Here is a 17658-nt window from a genome sequence, read left to right on the forward strand (position 1 = left end):
AATAAAAGTTCTTTATTGGCATCTGTGATTCCATGGAGAAATGTTACAGTGCATAAAACATTCTTTATAGTTGAAAAAAGTTCTTTAGATTAAGTTATTCACATTAAAAAAAGGTTATTTTATGAACGTTCACTGAAAGGCTCTTTGGGGAAACCTGCCCTTGGAAATATTTATTTTAAAGCATGCACAGAACAAAACACAATATGCTACATGCAATACTTGTTGAGAATATAGACTACAGACTTTTTATATGTTGTCGAGGATGACTGTTCTCATACAATTTGGTATTGCCTTTCACATTCACATGTTTTTTTCTCTCCAGGAGGACAGTGCGGATCTGCGCTGTCAGCTACAGTTTGCCAAGGAAGAATCGACTCTTATGCGTAAAAAGATGGCAAAACTTGGCCGTGAAAAAGATGAACTGGAACAAGAATTGCAGAAGTATAAATCAGTATACGGCGACGTGGACAGCCCTTTGCCCCTGGCCGAGGTGACCGGTGGAGGCCCCCACACCTCTCGGGAAGCCGAGTTGCGGTTACGGCTCAAACTGGTGGAAGAGGAAGCCAACATTCTGGGGAGGAAGATCGTAGAAATGGAGGTGGAAAACCGTGGACTCAGGGCGGAAAACGAAGACCTACGCTGCCAATACGAGAGGGACTGCTTTGGGCGTGAACCCTTCTCGAGTGTCCCTACCTCACCGTATAGTGGCGATGCCCTGGAATCTGCGAGCGAACTGCGGCGACACTTGCAATTTGTGGAAGAGGAGGCGGAGCTGCTGCGCCGCTCTATCTCTGAGATTGAGGACCACAACAAGCAACTGACATCTGAGCTCAACCGCTTCAAGTTTGGACCCAGCCAAGCTGACCGGGAGTCCGAGGGAGCTGAGGGTGGAAATGGTGGCACGCTCAAATCTGGTAACGGAGGAGGTCATGGTTTCCCGGGAACAGGGAGTGGTGCCACATTGCAGGAGGAGCTAAAAGCCGCAAGACTCCAGATCAATGAGCTAAGTGGGAAAGTGATGAAGCTACAGTACGAGAACCGGGTGCTAATCTCTAACATGCAACGCTGTGACCTGGCGGCACACTTGGGGATACACACCAGTAGCCCACGGGATAGTGACGTGGATAGTGATCCCGTGCGAAGGGAAGCAGACGAGGACGAGATGGCCAGGCTTCTGCTGCTCCACCCCAAACGTGAAGGTCCTGTTGGTGGGGAAAGCGACTCTGATGACTTGTTTGAGAAAACAGCAACTTCTGGATTTGTCAGTGGTGAGAAACCCTCAGATCCTGGTGAACTGGGAGTGACCGAGTTGGCCCAGCGAAGACGGGAAGACCGGGAGACGCTCAACAATGTCAGACGTGAAGCTGAGCGGCTTGGTAAAACGGTGGAGCGGCTCATCACGGATACGGACAGTCTTATCCGGGAAGGACGACTGGTTGTTCTGGGAGGGGACCTTCTTGCAGAAGGTTTGGAGTTCAGAGGTGATGGGGACTCTGCTGAATCTAAACCCGACTCTCAGGTGCTGGATTCCATCAACACCCGCATGAGGGCTTTCCGTTCAGAGCTCCAGCAATTCATGGACAAAGTAGACCACCTAGGGGAGGGTCTAAGGGACCGCATTGATGACCTTTCCCCCATGCCCAATCTCACCGAATCTAGCAGCTTCCTTTCCACAGTTACCTCCATGTCAAGGGACTCGCCCATCGGGACACTGGGAAGGGATCTGGTGACGGACTTCCAGGTAAGTTATGTGTAACTCGACCTTTATTCAGTGTTTGCCGTCACATGCGATCACATGACATGGCCACTTCCTTTTTTCCTTTGCTGCTTCCTCATTTGAAAGTCATTTTTTGAGAATGCATACACCTCTATATTGATTCTGCTTCTTCATGTATCATATATCGAAATTCCTGAATGCACCAGAAAGGAAGCAGTTCCAACAAATTAGGCTGGCATGATCTGTTCATCTAAAACCAGAAACAACACCCAACTGAGAGATAAGAAGGGAAATAGGTAGACTTGCTTTAGATATGGAGCTGTAAGCAGAGTATTTGATTATCAAACTGGTTATGCAGTTGCTTTGACATCAGTGATATTTCTTATCTTTTTTTGTTGTTGTTGAAAGATATGTGTGAAAAAAGAGCCGTGTGAAAGATTAATGGGAGTTACCAGCAGAAGAAAAAAAAGACACAGAGTTTTGGTGCTATTGCAGTTAAACAAGTCCACCAGACGTCACAGGACAACACTCACTCACCATTATTAACTGACCACTCAGTCTTTCTTTGAGAACACTTTTGCTATTTTTGCTGTATGTATTTAAATTTTCGGCATGCATGGACTACCCTGATGACCTGTTGTACTACATTCGCCAAAATGTGCAGTATACAATAGGGCACACCTCCTGGAATACTATACTATATCCCATAATGCAATGCATATTTCCCCGAGCGCCACCCGGCTCAGCCAAGATGCCCTTACCTCTCCTTTCCCAGCATCACTCTCAATCCTGCTCATAAACACCTGCATCTATACCTGCCCCATCCTCTTACCCACAGTCTCCTTGTCTTGCTTTTGGGGCAGGGGGGTGTTCAAGAGGAAGTGAAGCAGTCAGTTAATTTAACATTATTTAACATTATAATTTTTTGTTATAGCTTTTGGAGCAAGGGTGCCGTCATCTTGCAGTACCACTGCGTGTGATGTCACGGGGTTCGTTCCCTCTGATGGCCAGTGCAGTGATATATGCATTTCTTTACATTTTGAACAACAAATGTTATTTTAACACACAAATAATTAAGTTTTCACCATAATTTGGATGAATATCCAACATCAAACTGTCTAAATGCTGTTTTGATCACGGTATCCCAAACAGTGGCTATGTTTACATGCACACCTTTTTGGTTCAATCGGACTGAATTCATTACGATTGATTAATCTGATTGTGGTGTTTACATGAATGCGTAATAAAGTGATCGGATCGAGTTTCTCACAGTTTGCACATAATAACTACTCTCCTACAAGGTTTTCTTTATTTGTTTTTAACAACAATTTTGGATAAATATATATATATATATAAACCACTGTGCTGTGCTGCTCATATTTATCATGGGAAAAAAATGCCCCCCCCCACACCTAAACCGGGATGAGTATCCAAAATAAGGTTGTCCTGCTCCACTTCACAGTTCCTGGGTGAAAGGAGGGTTTTATAATGACTGGAGACGCATTTATACAACGCTTTATTCAAAACGAAGAGCCGTGCGTCTTATGTTATTACGTAATTTCTGCGTCCTTGCACATGCGCAGTCCTTTCAGGTTTAGTGGTTCAATGCAATCGAGTGTTTACATGCACTCTCAATCGATAAAATCTAATAAACCATCTTTTTTAATTTGAAATTTAATTTGCATCGAGTTCAATCAGATTGATTAATATGTTTATGTGAACGTTTTTCAATCTGTGAGCCGTCAAAACCGATTACAGACGGATTATTTGTGTGCATGTAAACGTAGCCAGTGTTTTCATAATGCGAGGTGCAATGTGATGTAAAAAAACAATGGCTTCATACAATATCATTCATGTCGCATTTTATTGTTATGTCAGACCATTAAGACATATGCATTACATTGATTGGTTCACCAGTTGTACGTATCATATTTTATGTACACCTGCGAATACAATTAGATTCCCTGCTGTTAACAGGATGTTTATGTTTAACTAATGTTTATATTACTAATCACTAATCATCTGAAAAATCGGACTAGTGCTACTTACTCAATAAAGTTTATCATTCTCTCATGTTTTAATTCTTGTCAGTTTAAATATTACAGTGTTTTAAACCATTCAAGTGTAGGACTGCACGGAATATATTTCAATGTATTGTTTACACACTGTGATAGACCTTTTCTAAAAGATATATTCATTTCTGTTCGCGCCACACACACAAAGCCACAGTTCGGCTCGGACAGCACGTGAGTAAGGGCTACCAAATTGAGCTTTCTTTCAGGCCTTCATCAGCAAATACAGTCTTGAGTATCCACGTAAATTAGTATTGTTTCCGATCCACACTTTACCCCGAAACAGCAGGTTTATGTCCTACTGCTTGGTCCCATCACCGTGTATGCTATAATCACACTTATTATGGACTTAAAAGTGCTTTCAATTCAAGGTCATCCATTTCAAAACAAGCGTGTTTAAAATGTAAAGAAATGTATATATTACTTCACTGGCCATCGGAGTGAACCAACCCTGTGACATCACACGCGGTGGTACTGCAAGATACCGGCCCTCTTGCTCCAAAACATCCCTTTTTCTTTAAAATGGTTACATTAATCATGTTTGTTATATAGTTGTTGTTTTTTTTAAATGGAAGTTGTTTTCCTAAATAATGCAAACTTGATTGACTGCTTCATTTGCAGTTTAAGGGGTATTTCCCGCATGGCTTCTCAAGGCTATGTGTGTGTTGTTTTGGTTGTCATTGATTTGCAGGGTCCAAAATTGACTGTGCCAATAGTGGGCAAACTGAGAAATATTTGCCAGTCATAAATATTTCTTACAGCCAGATAATTTTTTCAGAAATCTAAATTTGCATTTCACAATTTTGACTCTTTTCTTTTTGGAGGTCTGAGTTTACATCTCGCAATTCTGAGTCTTTTTTAATTCTGAGGTGGTCTCGCAGTTCTTATTTTTTTTTTTTATTCCATGGCTTTGATAGTATTTTGTATTTCTTAGTTAATATTATTTTCATGCATGTTTGTCAAAAATAGTGTAATTTACAGCATCATATATATGGACTCCAGCTATGAGCACTTAAATGGTGCACGTACTTGCATTCAGTTATAAATTGTGTGCCAACACATTTTGCAATGCATCACTGGATGAAATCGATCTTGCATTGTTAGAAGCTAATAACACCCGCTGGCCAAACACTTGCAGCAGCATTCACATACTTGCTAAAAATTTAGTTTCTGGCCTTAAACTTGACTTCTGACAAAAGCAGGAGGATGCATGATGTTCTAACTCCTAATATTTATGCCAACATGTTGCATGTAATAAGGCTTAAATCAGAATTAAAATGATCTCCTTTGTATTTTTGTTTACCGGCACTTGTCAATTTTGGACCTAAATGTATAGCCTACTAACATGAACTAAAACGGCAGTAAAATGTGTTTGCAATCACCTGGGGTCTGGCCTTTAACAAATCTAGTAGTTTTTTTAATTGCACAGTTAATTTTGATGCAACATGTGGAGCATGCATCTGTTAATATGCAATATCGCAGATAAGAATTGCTTACATTGCATTTCTGTTTATATATATTCGATATATTCTATGTGACTATTATTTATGTGGTTGATCATTCTCAAGAATAATGTAGCTGTGTCTTTTGTCTCAGTGAATGATTTTAAAATGTATAATTGTGATATATGCTAGTCTGCTTGTAGCTTTCTTCCTGCTTTATGCTTTGAAACTGCTTTATGATACCATGAGTCAACTTTCCAACAAATAACCCATGTGTAACTACGGGTTGGACATCTATTGATGCTTTAGTAGCTTGTCATATGAACTGAGCATCTGAATGTGATTTGATATTTCAAATTTAAGCTTAATAGTGTCTGAATTGCGCTTTGATTGGTTGATTAGCTCATTTGGCTCTTGTTCATTGGTTGGAAGCCGTCGGTTATGTTGGGCGGTTCTTTGCTTTGGGTCACGTCTCTTCAATCCAACCACTAAACACTCTTCATCAAGCATGATGTCACAGCCTGTTCTCCTGCTTATATAAGATGTTTAAGAGCACTGCTTCCATCGCATGGCTGGGCTTCGCTGTGAGCAGCATGCTAGCCGTCGTGCCACATCCAAACCCTGTCCGTGTCCTACACACCTTAGAGATGTTTGTCATGCTTCATCTGAAAGCCTTTAGCCTTTATCACAATTATAATTAAACAACACATTAGTGGTAATTATATGTGTCACATAATATAAAATAAATACAATAGTATCATTGCATCTTTCTGTTTTAATGCCAAAAAATCTGTACTAATGTAGCAGCTTGGCAACCCAATTAATAAGCTAGCTCAAACTTTAATTTTAACCTGTGGTGTGTGTAACTGTGTTTTTCATTAAGTTGTTTTACTTTCAGGAAATGGACATGTGTCTCTCAAAAAAGGTCTCAAACTTATTTATTATCCAACTTTTGAATGAGTTGTTTGTGAAATGGAAAAGGTAAAATAAGTCTTAAATCCTTAATATACAGTATTAATCCTTAATAATATGATTATTTATATATTTTTGAGTGTTTATTATGTTTTTTATATTAATATGAATAAATCTAATCATTAAGATATTTTTAGATAACTATTTTAAGCACATGTATTATTTTCATCGTTGGCTTAATAATAATCTAATTATTAATTATCTTAATAATTAATATAACATAAGTATTATTTTTTTAATTGTTAACTAGTTAATGTTTATATTATTTTACTTTAAATTATCAGCTTTAATATAAATAAAATGAATAATTAAAATAATGATTAGAAATGTGTTATTTTAATTACATTTATGACTATAATTATTAGCTTAATAAATGTTAATGTTGATATTCGTATTTGTATCAATTAAGCTAATATTTAAAATAATAATTTAGCCTTTGTAACTGCTTTTTTTATTTTAATGATTTAAAGTATTAATTATCTTATTATGTGAAAATAGAATGTTTAATGTTATATCGTAATATTAATATTAATCTAATAATACAATTATTTTGAAATAAATTACATGCATTATTTAAATTATTAACTTAATATAAATACTGATACTAATATTAATTAAATTATTAATTAAAATAAAAAATTAGTATTTTAATGAATAGCTTTTTTTAATTTGTTTTTAATTGAGCTCTATTTTACGGTTGGTTAAGGCAGTGGACTGGTTTGATCATTAGGGGTTTGACCGGGTGCTGGATTCGGCACGACACACTATTAGCATCAGCTGTCAGTCACTGCACATTTTGGGTTATTGGTTGTAAGACTCATGTATCCCCATCGCATGCGCTTCATAACCAGTGTTTTGCATTCTTTTTTCCCCTTGGCCCTTCCCTTCTTCTCTCTTCGTCCCTCATTTCATCCCCAGATGTTTCAGCCCATGATTCTGTTCCTCCTCATCCTCGTTCTCTTCTCGTCTCTCTCCTACACCGTCATCTTTAAGTTGGTGTTTCTTTTTGCGCTTTTCTTTGTCTTGTAGCCCACTTGCTCTCTCTCTCTCTCTCTCTCTCTCTCTCTCTCTTTCTTTCTTTCTGTTTTCCATTTCGATCATTGTTTTTTAATTCATTATTATTTTCTGAACACAGTGTGTCGATGACCCCTCACCCTTGCATTCCACTCTCTGAGTTTGGCTTGAACCCACGTTGAGTTTTATTTCCCCCTCCACTCTTTCTGGTCTCGTGTGTGTGTGTGTGTGTGTGTGGATTCTGTTTGTCATTCACCGATCCCCACGCACCTCCCTCCCTCTGTCTCCTCCTCCTGGACCCTTTCCTCCCCTCCTCACTCACAGTACGTGCGCAGGGAGGAGCAGGACTGGCGTCTAGACCAGCAGAGTGTCCCGGAGACCCCTGCACAGGGACAGGGCTCCACTAAGGGCTCCGTCACAGCCAGGGGAGGCCCTGGACTCAGTAGATACACCAGACCCCACAGTTTCAGACCCGAGGTCAGTGCCTCGTCCATCTCCCTCTCGACTTTAAGATACGATTCCACGTGTCCTCCTCGCAGTGCCTCTGACTTCCTGAAACACCTGACCGTTTAATGTGCTGCATTAGATGAGAGGGTGTGTTTCTGTAAAGCCTTGGTTATCTTTGGATGTCATCACATGCTTGATGGAAACACACAGACGTAGCTGGGAAAGTTTCTGTGGTGAGTTATTTTCAAGAAAGCACTGCAGTTACTGACTATCTGACATGCATTGCTTTTCTATGAATGTCATAACTTGCCTTAATCTTCAGTATCCTGAAAATGTATATTGAAAATGCATTAAAAGTGTAAGATCATGAAAGAATGAAATTTTATATTATGAAATTATTGTTAATATATAACAATATTCTGAACAATATATATATATATATATATATATATTATATATATTAGTGCTGTCAAACGATTAATCGTGATTAATCACATCCAAAATTAAAGTTTTTGTTTACATATTGTATGTTTAATATGTATATGTATTATGTATGTATAAATAGACACACATGCATTTATATATTTTAGATTTTATATATATATATATATATATTACATTTATATAATTTTTATTTATGTAAATATTTTCAAAATATATACTGTTTATGTGTGTATTTTTTATATACATAATTAATAGACACAGAACACACACATATATTATGCAAACAAAAACATTTATTTTTGATGTTATTAATCATGATTAATCGTTATATATATGCATATAACATTCATTTATATTATTGATTGAATTTTATATAATATAATGATATATTTGATTTATTAAATCAAAGCTCATGTAATTAATAATAATGTTATTCATATTTTAAAGTAATATTTTAAAACAAGAATGCTAATAAATTTACAAATATATTATAGTTGTCCAATTAAAAATGTAACCATATTGCATTAAAAAAAAAAAAAAAAAAAAAAAACCTGGCTGATATCAAGACATAACCAAGGCTGTGATCCTCTTTTAACATTAAATCAGGCCAGTAAGAGCTGTTTCTGTGGTGAATGGGAAACTATAGAGCTGTGAAAATGTGCAATACAGATCAGAACAGAGGATACATTCACACACTGTTTAAAAACATCTCTGTCGTGAAGCACGAATGACCTCTGTGCATTCAGAGGAACCAGATTTTAAAACCTGACTTATGAATTTTTCATCCAGATTTCGAAATAAAAGTTTGATTTGAAATGAATGTGAGTGCACTGGTGTTTGAGCACAAAGGTGACAGTGTGTGAATATTGAGTTTCTCTGTCAGACAAATCTCCCTCAAAAACTACTAACATGTCTCTGGATCTGTTTCAAAACCTAGAGTTCATTATTTAGGCATCATAGACACATTCTGGAGCTGAAACATGGTCTAAACAATGCTTAGCCTAGTTTTAAAATGCATTTTTCGCTATTTTATATGTATACTACAATGCATTAAATATAATTATAAAATTTAAAAAAAAAATTTAGATTAAATGTGCATTATAAAAAAAAAAAATTCCAAAATAAAAATAGAATTAACAATTAGAAATTGTTAAAAATAAATAAAAATGTACTTTTTCACACAATATGTGTATGTGAGTTTATGTTTTAGTATTTTGTAATCAATTTGATGTCTTTGTTGAATGTTTTCAATTATTTATGCAATAAGAAATTTCTGATGCAGACTATGAAGACAGAAAGGATGCTAGATTTTGAAACAGAGCCTGTTTTCCGAGGGAAAGGAAAGCCTATAGGCCATACTTCACTATAAAGAGCAATTCTCCCTAGTTTGTGTATCTTAATTTAATTTAATAATATGCAATGAATCTCTAATGTAATAAAACTAAATGGAAGTGATCCAGAAGTCATAAAATAGCACTTGCAGTTATTTTACACCAGGTTATTAGTCCAGATACAGCAGCGGCATTGACGAACGCGTCTGATGAAACTGATTGAAACGGTAGATCTAGCCGAGAGCAGTTCGTTCACTTAATTCACATCATTGTCTCTCAGTGATTCTTTTGATTTCTTCTCACTCCACTCACAATCACTGCTTTTAATTGAAAATCACACTGGTCTGTCATGAATTACGATCACTTACCATCTTCTCACGCAGATGAAAATAAGGGCTGTATGTGTCAATCATGTCATCTGTTGATATGTATGTTTGCATTCAATTTGTTGTGCATTTGTCCAAGTTTATGTGCTATCCTTTAAAACACAGTTCTCGTGAACAGATGCGTTTCTTACTGGTGTTTCTGATTAAAGGCAGCATATGATTATTCTATCGTCTTTATGATTAACAATATATATTTTAAGAAATATATTTAGATAATAATTTGATATATATATATATATATATATATATATATATATATATATATATATATATATATATATAATGTAACTGTTGTAAAAACACATTTAGTAATTTAGTTGTTTGTTTTTGTCTTTTTTATCATTTCTATATGGTATTAATTAATTTATTATTAGTTTATTATAAATTATTATTATTATTACTTTTGAATATTGTAGTACTTCAGCTAAAAACAAAAATGAGAAATGTCTCGAAAAATAGTAGAAATAAAATTATTTCACAATTTATTTTATTTAAGTTAATGTTTATTTATTTCAGATATCAAAAATATTTGTTATGGTTTTAGTTTTACGAAAATGTTTGTTAATATTTAGATTTAGCTAATAATTATATATATTTCACTGTAATTTTGAAAAATAATTTTGTCTTTTCACCCTTTTTTATATAGTATTAGTTTGTTTAATATTATTTTATTAATCATTATTATTAATATTTGTTATAATTTTAATAAGTATACATTTAGCATATTGTAGTACAAAAATGAGAAATGTTGTCTTGAAAAATAGTAGAAATTAAATCATTTTATTTTGTTTTGTTTTATTTTATGTCAGTTAATGTTTATTTGTTATGGTTTTAATTTTACAATAGTTTTTGTAAATATTTAGATATAGAAAATAATTATATATATGTGTGTGTGTGTGTGTATAATTGTTATAATTATTAATTTATTATTTTTTTTATTAATATTACTTTTAGATATTTAAGTCAGCCAAAAACAAAAATGAGAAATGTCTTAAAAATAGTAGAAATTAAATCATTTTAAATGTGATTTGATTTTATCTCAGTTAATGTTGAGTTTATTTCAGATAACAAAAATATTTATTTTGGTTTTAGTTTTAGTTTTAGTTAGTTAACAATAACTCACTTTTACATCGAGACATTTGTTAGCACTTACGAACAGCGGCTCATAAAGCACAGCCTAGTATTTCTTCAGAGTAGAAATTTATCTAAATTGATTCTGAGCTTATTTCATGGAGGATCTTTCTTTGGCTGACTGAATTAATTCTCTAGCATTTATCACCAGAGAGTCCTTAAGAATACAGTGTAATATTTTCCTGCCTAATCATCCATGTAAAGCTAGTGAATCTAGAAAGAGAATATAAATATCAGCTCGCATGACACAGTCGGGTTTGTGCATGAGAACTGATGCTGTTTCTGATGGGGTCCAGCTCCGGGACCCGGTCCTGTCTGAGATGGGAACACCAACCAGAGAAACACAGCTCGACAGGAGGATGAGAGACAGCTTCACGTCATCCATCACTCAGGTACAGTACTGAGCTAAACTGACTCCAAACTCAACCCAATACAGCAGAGATGCTGTGGCATTTCTGATCCAGTTGTGTTAGTCTCATCTGTGAAGCTTCTACATGAAACACTGAAGCAATACAGAAGTAGATTTGACTTGACATGGTTTACTTTTAGCAACAGGATCAGACGTACTGTACAAGTCATCAGTTCAAAAGCTCTTCACGTGTAAAACTGATGTGGAAACTGATGCTTGCCATGGATAGACTGACCCAAAACATGGATTATAAATGCAGAATAACTAGTTGACTAGTCTGAGTAACCCTTAAGTCATACTAGCTTAACCTTAAAGAGTGAAATATGAAATAATAGTCAGAACGTTTTTTTTTTTTTTTTTTTTTTGGGACAGTTCGTTGAATGTTTAGACATTAGAAGAAAAAAAAAAGTTTGCAAATGTGTTTTTAATGAGCATCATATTTGATCCATCTGGCGTTAATGGCTTATATAGTGTGATATAGTGAGAATACGGTTGAAAAAATGTCAAAAAGTAATGCAACATTTAAATCGATTACATTATAGCAGATACTGACATGAGATAAATGTCAGTCATCCCTCTAGATCTCAAATAATGTATTAGTAAGATGATATTTAAATTATTAGTTTTATGATCAGAACACATTATACAATGATATGATTCAGAGATGATCAGATACATGTTCCTCAAAGGCCTGTTGATCTCACAGTTGAACGTGACTTTTCTAAAAAATGATGCTGGATAATGAAGTAAATCCAGTATGTGTTCGTCTTAAAATATTACTAACAAAATCAAAGTTATTCTTATTTGACTTGTGACACGTGAAGCACAAGCTGAAGGAGGACGTTAGTCTAAAATAATCAATCTGATGACTAGACTGCGTGTGACAGGTTTATCAATAAAGTTTTGATCATTTTGAGTACTTATAGAAATAAAGTGGACTTTATAGGGTTAATATAGTTATTAGAATTAGTAATTGCTTTATTGCTAGTCCAAGATGGTTTACCAGTATAGCCAGGTCTCTCTTACTTTTAAACTTTCTAGATGGTTTTTTATAGCTTGAATTACTTTTCTACTTGCCTCAGACATCCACATGATCTTTGGTAGTTTCATCGCTGTCTATGAAAGCATGCATCTGTCTTGTGTCATTATAATAATAATAAGTATATTAACCATAACTCTTTGTTGAATGCTTTGGCTTGTGCAGGAGGAGGAGAGGAGGCGAGCTGAAGCGCGGCGAGGACTCGAGCTGCAGGGACTCCAGTCTCACGAGCCGACGTGGCCACAGGAAAGAGTCCTGCTGCAACAGGAAGTGAGGTCATACCGCCACAATATGGTCATTGTGTACATGAAGCTGCGCTGGATCCTGATGCACTGGAGGCTCGGCCGCAGGACGGATGCACTGGAGGAGGGAGCGCATGCTGAGGTGAGTTTTCATGAGATTTAACCATTGCATCTAGAAAAAGTCAATGAAAACGTCAGTGTAACATTACATTGGGTCATTTAGCACATGCTTTATTTATTTTTTGCACTTGTGATTATTTCTGGACAATGCACTAATCATGCAAGGTATTGATGAATGGTATTAGATAAATAAATGCTTTTTGCATATAAATAAATAATAATAAAATAAAACGACTTAATTTTTTTTTTAACAAAACTAAAACTAACTGAAAAAAGAAGTCAAATAAATTAAATAAAATGTCTTATGTTTTTTGTTTCAGGTTTAGTTTTATATATATACTAAATCATAGTTTTGTTTTATTTGTATTCGTTTTTATTAATTTTTTATTTAACTATGAATGACAGAAATAATGAACTTTGTGAAATGCAAAAAAAAAAAAAAGAATAATGTGAAGTTTGCATTTCTGATGAGTTCTTGTAGACGTCTTTTTTTCTTCTTTTTTTTTTTTTAGATATGTTTGTCTCTTTTATGGCAGTCGTGCGTCTGATGAACCATAGTGTGAATTAGTGTTAGCGCATGTTGATGATTTTTCATTTCACAGTCCATCTGTCATATCTATATCTACAGCTGTTGAACGAAATTTAACAGTGAAGCTCAAGAACATTCTCAGTTCAGGAATATTAGTTAGACTGAAATGATTTTGCAGCTTATATTAATACATCATTATTACTCAAACAGTAAAAAAGTGGCGCTAGCAACAACAAGACCAAGGGTTTGATTCCCAGGGAATATTTGAACTCTGTACTTTGAATGCTTCAGATAGAAGCATCTACCAGTGAATATAAATATAGGCTAAATACACACATTAATTTACATTAGTAAGTCAGTACTTCAGCATAATTAATGCATAATCCAGTAATACAGGTATCACAGGTTTAAAAAAGAAAGAGTAGAGTAGTAAGAGTAGTAAAAACATACAAAAAAAAAAAGACCTTTATAAATTTAATATTACATTGATTTTTTTTATAGTTAATTTTATAGAATAGGTAAACCTCATTATAAAAGTCCTGGTCAACCCAAAATAAAAAAAATATATATATTTTAATTTTAATTTTATTTTAATTTAATCTTCATTTTTGTTTTTTTTAATTTTTTGTTTTAGTTTTATATAAAACTATTTAGTTTAATTTTATTTGTATTTAATTTTATTAAGGGTTTTATTTTATTTATTTATTTATTTTTACTCTAAAAATGTTCTCTGCTTTCACTCCTATTTGTTTCTTCAGTATGAACGATTGGAGAACATTCCAGAACTGGGCATTATGGTCGACCGGGGCGATGGAGAGACGGAGCGGGAAGACAAAGTGTGCACTCAAATCACAGGAAGTGACCTCACAGAGCCCAGCCCCCTCCTGCCGTCACCAGAGAGATTCCAGTACCAGAAACAGGTAAAAATACCACAGATAAATATTTTGTAATGAAAGTAATGTCACAGGGATTCACACACCTTTTTATTTTATTTTATTTTATTTTATTTTATTTTATTTTATTTTATTGCATTGCATTGCATTGCATTGCATTGCATTGCATTTTATTGCATTTTATTGCATTTTATTGTATTGCATTGCATTGCATTGCATTGCATTTATTTTATTTTATTTTATTTTATTTTATTTTATTTTATTTTATTTTATTTTATTTTATTTTATTTTATTTTATTTTATTTTATTGCATTGCATTGCATTGCATTGCATTGCATTGCATTGCATTTTATTGGATTCCATTGCATTGTATTGTATTGTATTGTATTGTGTTGTATTGTATTTTATTGCATTTTATTTTATTGTATTGTATTGTATTGTATTGTATTTTATTTTAGTTATTTTATTTTATTTTATTTTATTTTCACAGCAACATATCCATCAAACATGAAAGTATGGTCTGTAGCAGGATTGTATTTCTACAAATTGTATAAGCGTCAGTTGTACCAAATCCAAGCAAATTTCTATTTCATGGCAAATCAAATTACATGTAAAGTTTAATTTACATTTCATTACAATACATTGTTTTATAAATTTGCATTGATTCATTTAGCAGATGATTTTATCCAAATACAATGAAAGGCAATTCATTTTAAGCAGACAAAAACCCAAGTGATGTGAAAATCCACAAGTTTTAATATTGTTGTTAATCATTTTTGTGCTTTTGTATATTAAACAAACTATAGGGAAAAAGAAATTTGTGCTCATGATCGTTCACCTTAAAATCTCTCTTCTGTGCGTTCTGTAGTAAATATTAAATCAGTGTAAATGTTTCAGCAGCGTTGCCTGTTTAGACCTTCTCTCAGCTCTAGTCTATTATTAAACCGCTCTAAGTGCAGCAGTTTGTAAACTCTTTAGTTTATCTAATCACCAAAAAAGCTGCCACAATCTCTTGTTTTCTCTGGATGCATAGGGTTTTGAATGAATTTCAGTAGACGTCATTTGTGCTGAACACACACTTTTAACACGAATGCAGTTGGCTTCATTGATGCTGTGGTTTTCTGCTGTGCTGACGAAGCCTACATACTACTGAGGGAAGATATGTTCCTTAGGAAGATATTGGTTTATTGAGCCGTCAGTCATTGGACATTACAGTTAAAGTGTTATTTCCGCACCACTGGCTGCACTCGATTAAAATGCAGTGTTTGTCGAAGCTGCATATAACGTGGTTTCAATAAATGGTGAATTAGAAATGTGAATTTTGTTTGCAATTCTGTTTATGTGCACAGAAATTGCACACTTTGTCTTTAAACTTGATAGAGATTTGATATTAATGTGTCTCAGAATTGATAAGTGCACATAAATCTCATTAACACAGAACACCTTTGACGTGACATGATCGTTAATCAACCTGTTTCTTTAATTAAAGCTGCTCAGGAGCTTTGCCCCATTTACTGATAACCATGAAAAGATTGCAGTGCTTGATTCTCTTTGGTTCATACTCTAGACATATCTCGGGCATTGTTGGGATTAATATACTAGTTGACTAATACTAGCCAAAGCTGTGTTTTACTCCCATTTGACGATTGACATGTATTAATGATCTGAACTGCTGTTAGCATTCATTTTATAGCTCTGCTCTCTTACTGGATGACAACTAGTGATTAATTTTTGTCATTTTCTTTAAGCATCTGAGACGAAGTTGATACTTAAACTGAGAGCTCAGTCAAGCTACAGTAACTCTGTGGTGTGTGTGTGCAGGCGGGTGACAGTCGGCGGGTGCTGCATGCGCTGCGCTCTCTGATGGAGGAGCTCAGGGCGGAGCTCCGCGAGGAGGCCCAGCGGCGCTGGCAGCTGCAGCAGACGTTAGCCAATGAGAGAGCGGCGTGGGAGATACAGCGCGCTGAAATGAGGAGTCACGTCACCAAGGTACAGAAACAAACCTTACATCACAACAGAATCACCTGTGAACGGCAGGTCAGCACCTGAAACCTGTCTACATAGGGAGCATCCTAAGAGTTTAAGATGAAACTCAAACGCTCTACATCACATCAACTTTATTAATGGTCATTCACTCATTCGTGAGTCTGGTGTTGAGCACGAACTTTTACATATGTAAAAACAGTTACTTTTTAATCAAATAGAATTTTTGAACAATGCCGCACTAAAAATTTTTTTAGATGAGCTGTTTAATTCTGTGGTAAAAAAAAAATATATATATATTTTTAACTAAATTATTTACACTCCCGATAAAAAGTTAAAAAGGGAAATTAGAAAGAAATCAATACATTTATTAAGCAAATATACATTAAATGGATCAAAAGTGACAAATTAATGATGTCCTTTATTTGTTTACATCAAAGAATCCTGAAAAATTTTTTTTTTTTACAGTTTCCATAAAAATATAAAGCAGCATCTTATGTTTCAACACTGGTAATAATCATAAATGTGTCTTGAGCATCAAATCAGCATATTAGACTGATTTCTGAAGATCATGTGACACTGAAGACTGGAGTAATGATGCTGAAAATACAGCTGCACATCACAGAAATAAACACAGAAAGCAGTGATTTAAAATTGTAAAAGTATTTCAAAATGTTTCTGTTTTTACTGTATCAAATAAATGCAAATGAAAAATCTTACATTAAAAAAAAAATAGCATTTTAAAACATTAATTAATTGTATCAATGTTCAATGTGATTTTCTAAAAGGTCAAATTAGTAAAATTCGTTCTTGTCATGAAATTGATTTTCTAACTGACATAAATCTAGTTAAGCAGCATCTGCTAAGACATTAAACATCTGCAGTGTCATGCGTTGCTTTAGGCTCACAGTGTCTTGTATGCTGTTTTTGTGTCAGTAAGTTAGGGAGCGTCTTTAAATAGCCAGCTATATTTATGCAGTGGTGCAGTTCGGCCGTCAAATACAGTCATGATCTATTAAAAGAAAGCAGATGTCAGAGTAGCCCTGCTCATTCAGACGGCGAGAAGATTTAGTAACATCTGGCTAGACATGTGAGGAAGGTGCATCTAATTCAGCAAGTTTGATGTGCATATTGTGCATGATCTGCAAGACTATAGTTTGCCATTTCAAACATTTATATGTATAGACATTTATTCTTTTCCTTGTCTGCAGCTGCAGGATATGAGAGGTGAGTCTGCAGGCGCAGTCGCAGATGAAGGTGCAGACTCTGCAGACGTGTTACAGCAGGAGCGAGAGGAACAGCGCCGCCTGCTGGCCGACAGTCACAGCACTGCACTGGAGCTGTGCTGGAAACTGCAGCATGGAGAAAAGTGCTGGACCCGTGAGAGGAATGAACTACTGGAGCGGTTTGAGAAAGAGAGACAGGAGTGGGATCGCAGCTTGCGGGAAATGTACCGCAAGATGGAAAAGGTTGGGGACGTAAATCCT

General features: G+C 35.0%; 1 protein-coding gene across 6 annotated transcripts in view; it reads left to right on the forward strand.

Annotated features, from left to right (window-relative positions):
- Positions 1 to 17658, forward strand: part of mtcl1 (microtubule crosslinking factor 1) — a 48739-nt gene that overhangs the window by 19580 nt on the left and 11501 nt on the right. For 3 of the 6 annotated variants that reach the window (XM_026205538.1, XM_026205540.1, XM_026205544.1), the window contains exons 5-11: positions 323 to 1741; positions 7542 to 7694; positions 11253 to 11348; positions 12561 to 12788; positions 14054 to 14215; positions 16010 to 16177; positions 17383 to 17640. In XM_026205538.1, coding sequence (XP_026061323.1) covers positions 323 to 1741; positions 7542 to 7694; positions 11253 to 11348; positions 12561 to 12788; positions 14054 to 14215; positions 16010 to 16177; positions 17383 to 17640 — 2484 coding nt within the window. The remainder of the gene's footprint in view (positions 1 to 322; positions 1742 to 7541; positions 7695 to 11252; positions 11349 to 12560; positions 12789 to 14053; positions 14216 to 16009; positions 16178 to 17382; positions 17641 to 17658) is intronic. The other 3 variants (XM_026205539.1, XM_026205541.1, XM_026205542.1) reach the window with 3 other exon arrangements.

This window comes from Carassius auratus, chromosome 27, assembly GCF_003368295.1.
Source record: "Carassius auratus strain Wakin chromosome 27, ASM336829v1, whole genome shotgun sequence".
Taxonomy (NCBI): Eukaryota; Metazoa; Chordata; class Actinopteri; order Cypriniformes; family Cyprinidae; genus Carassius; species Carassius auratus.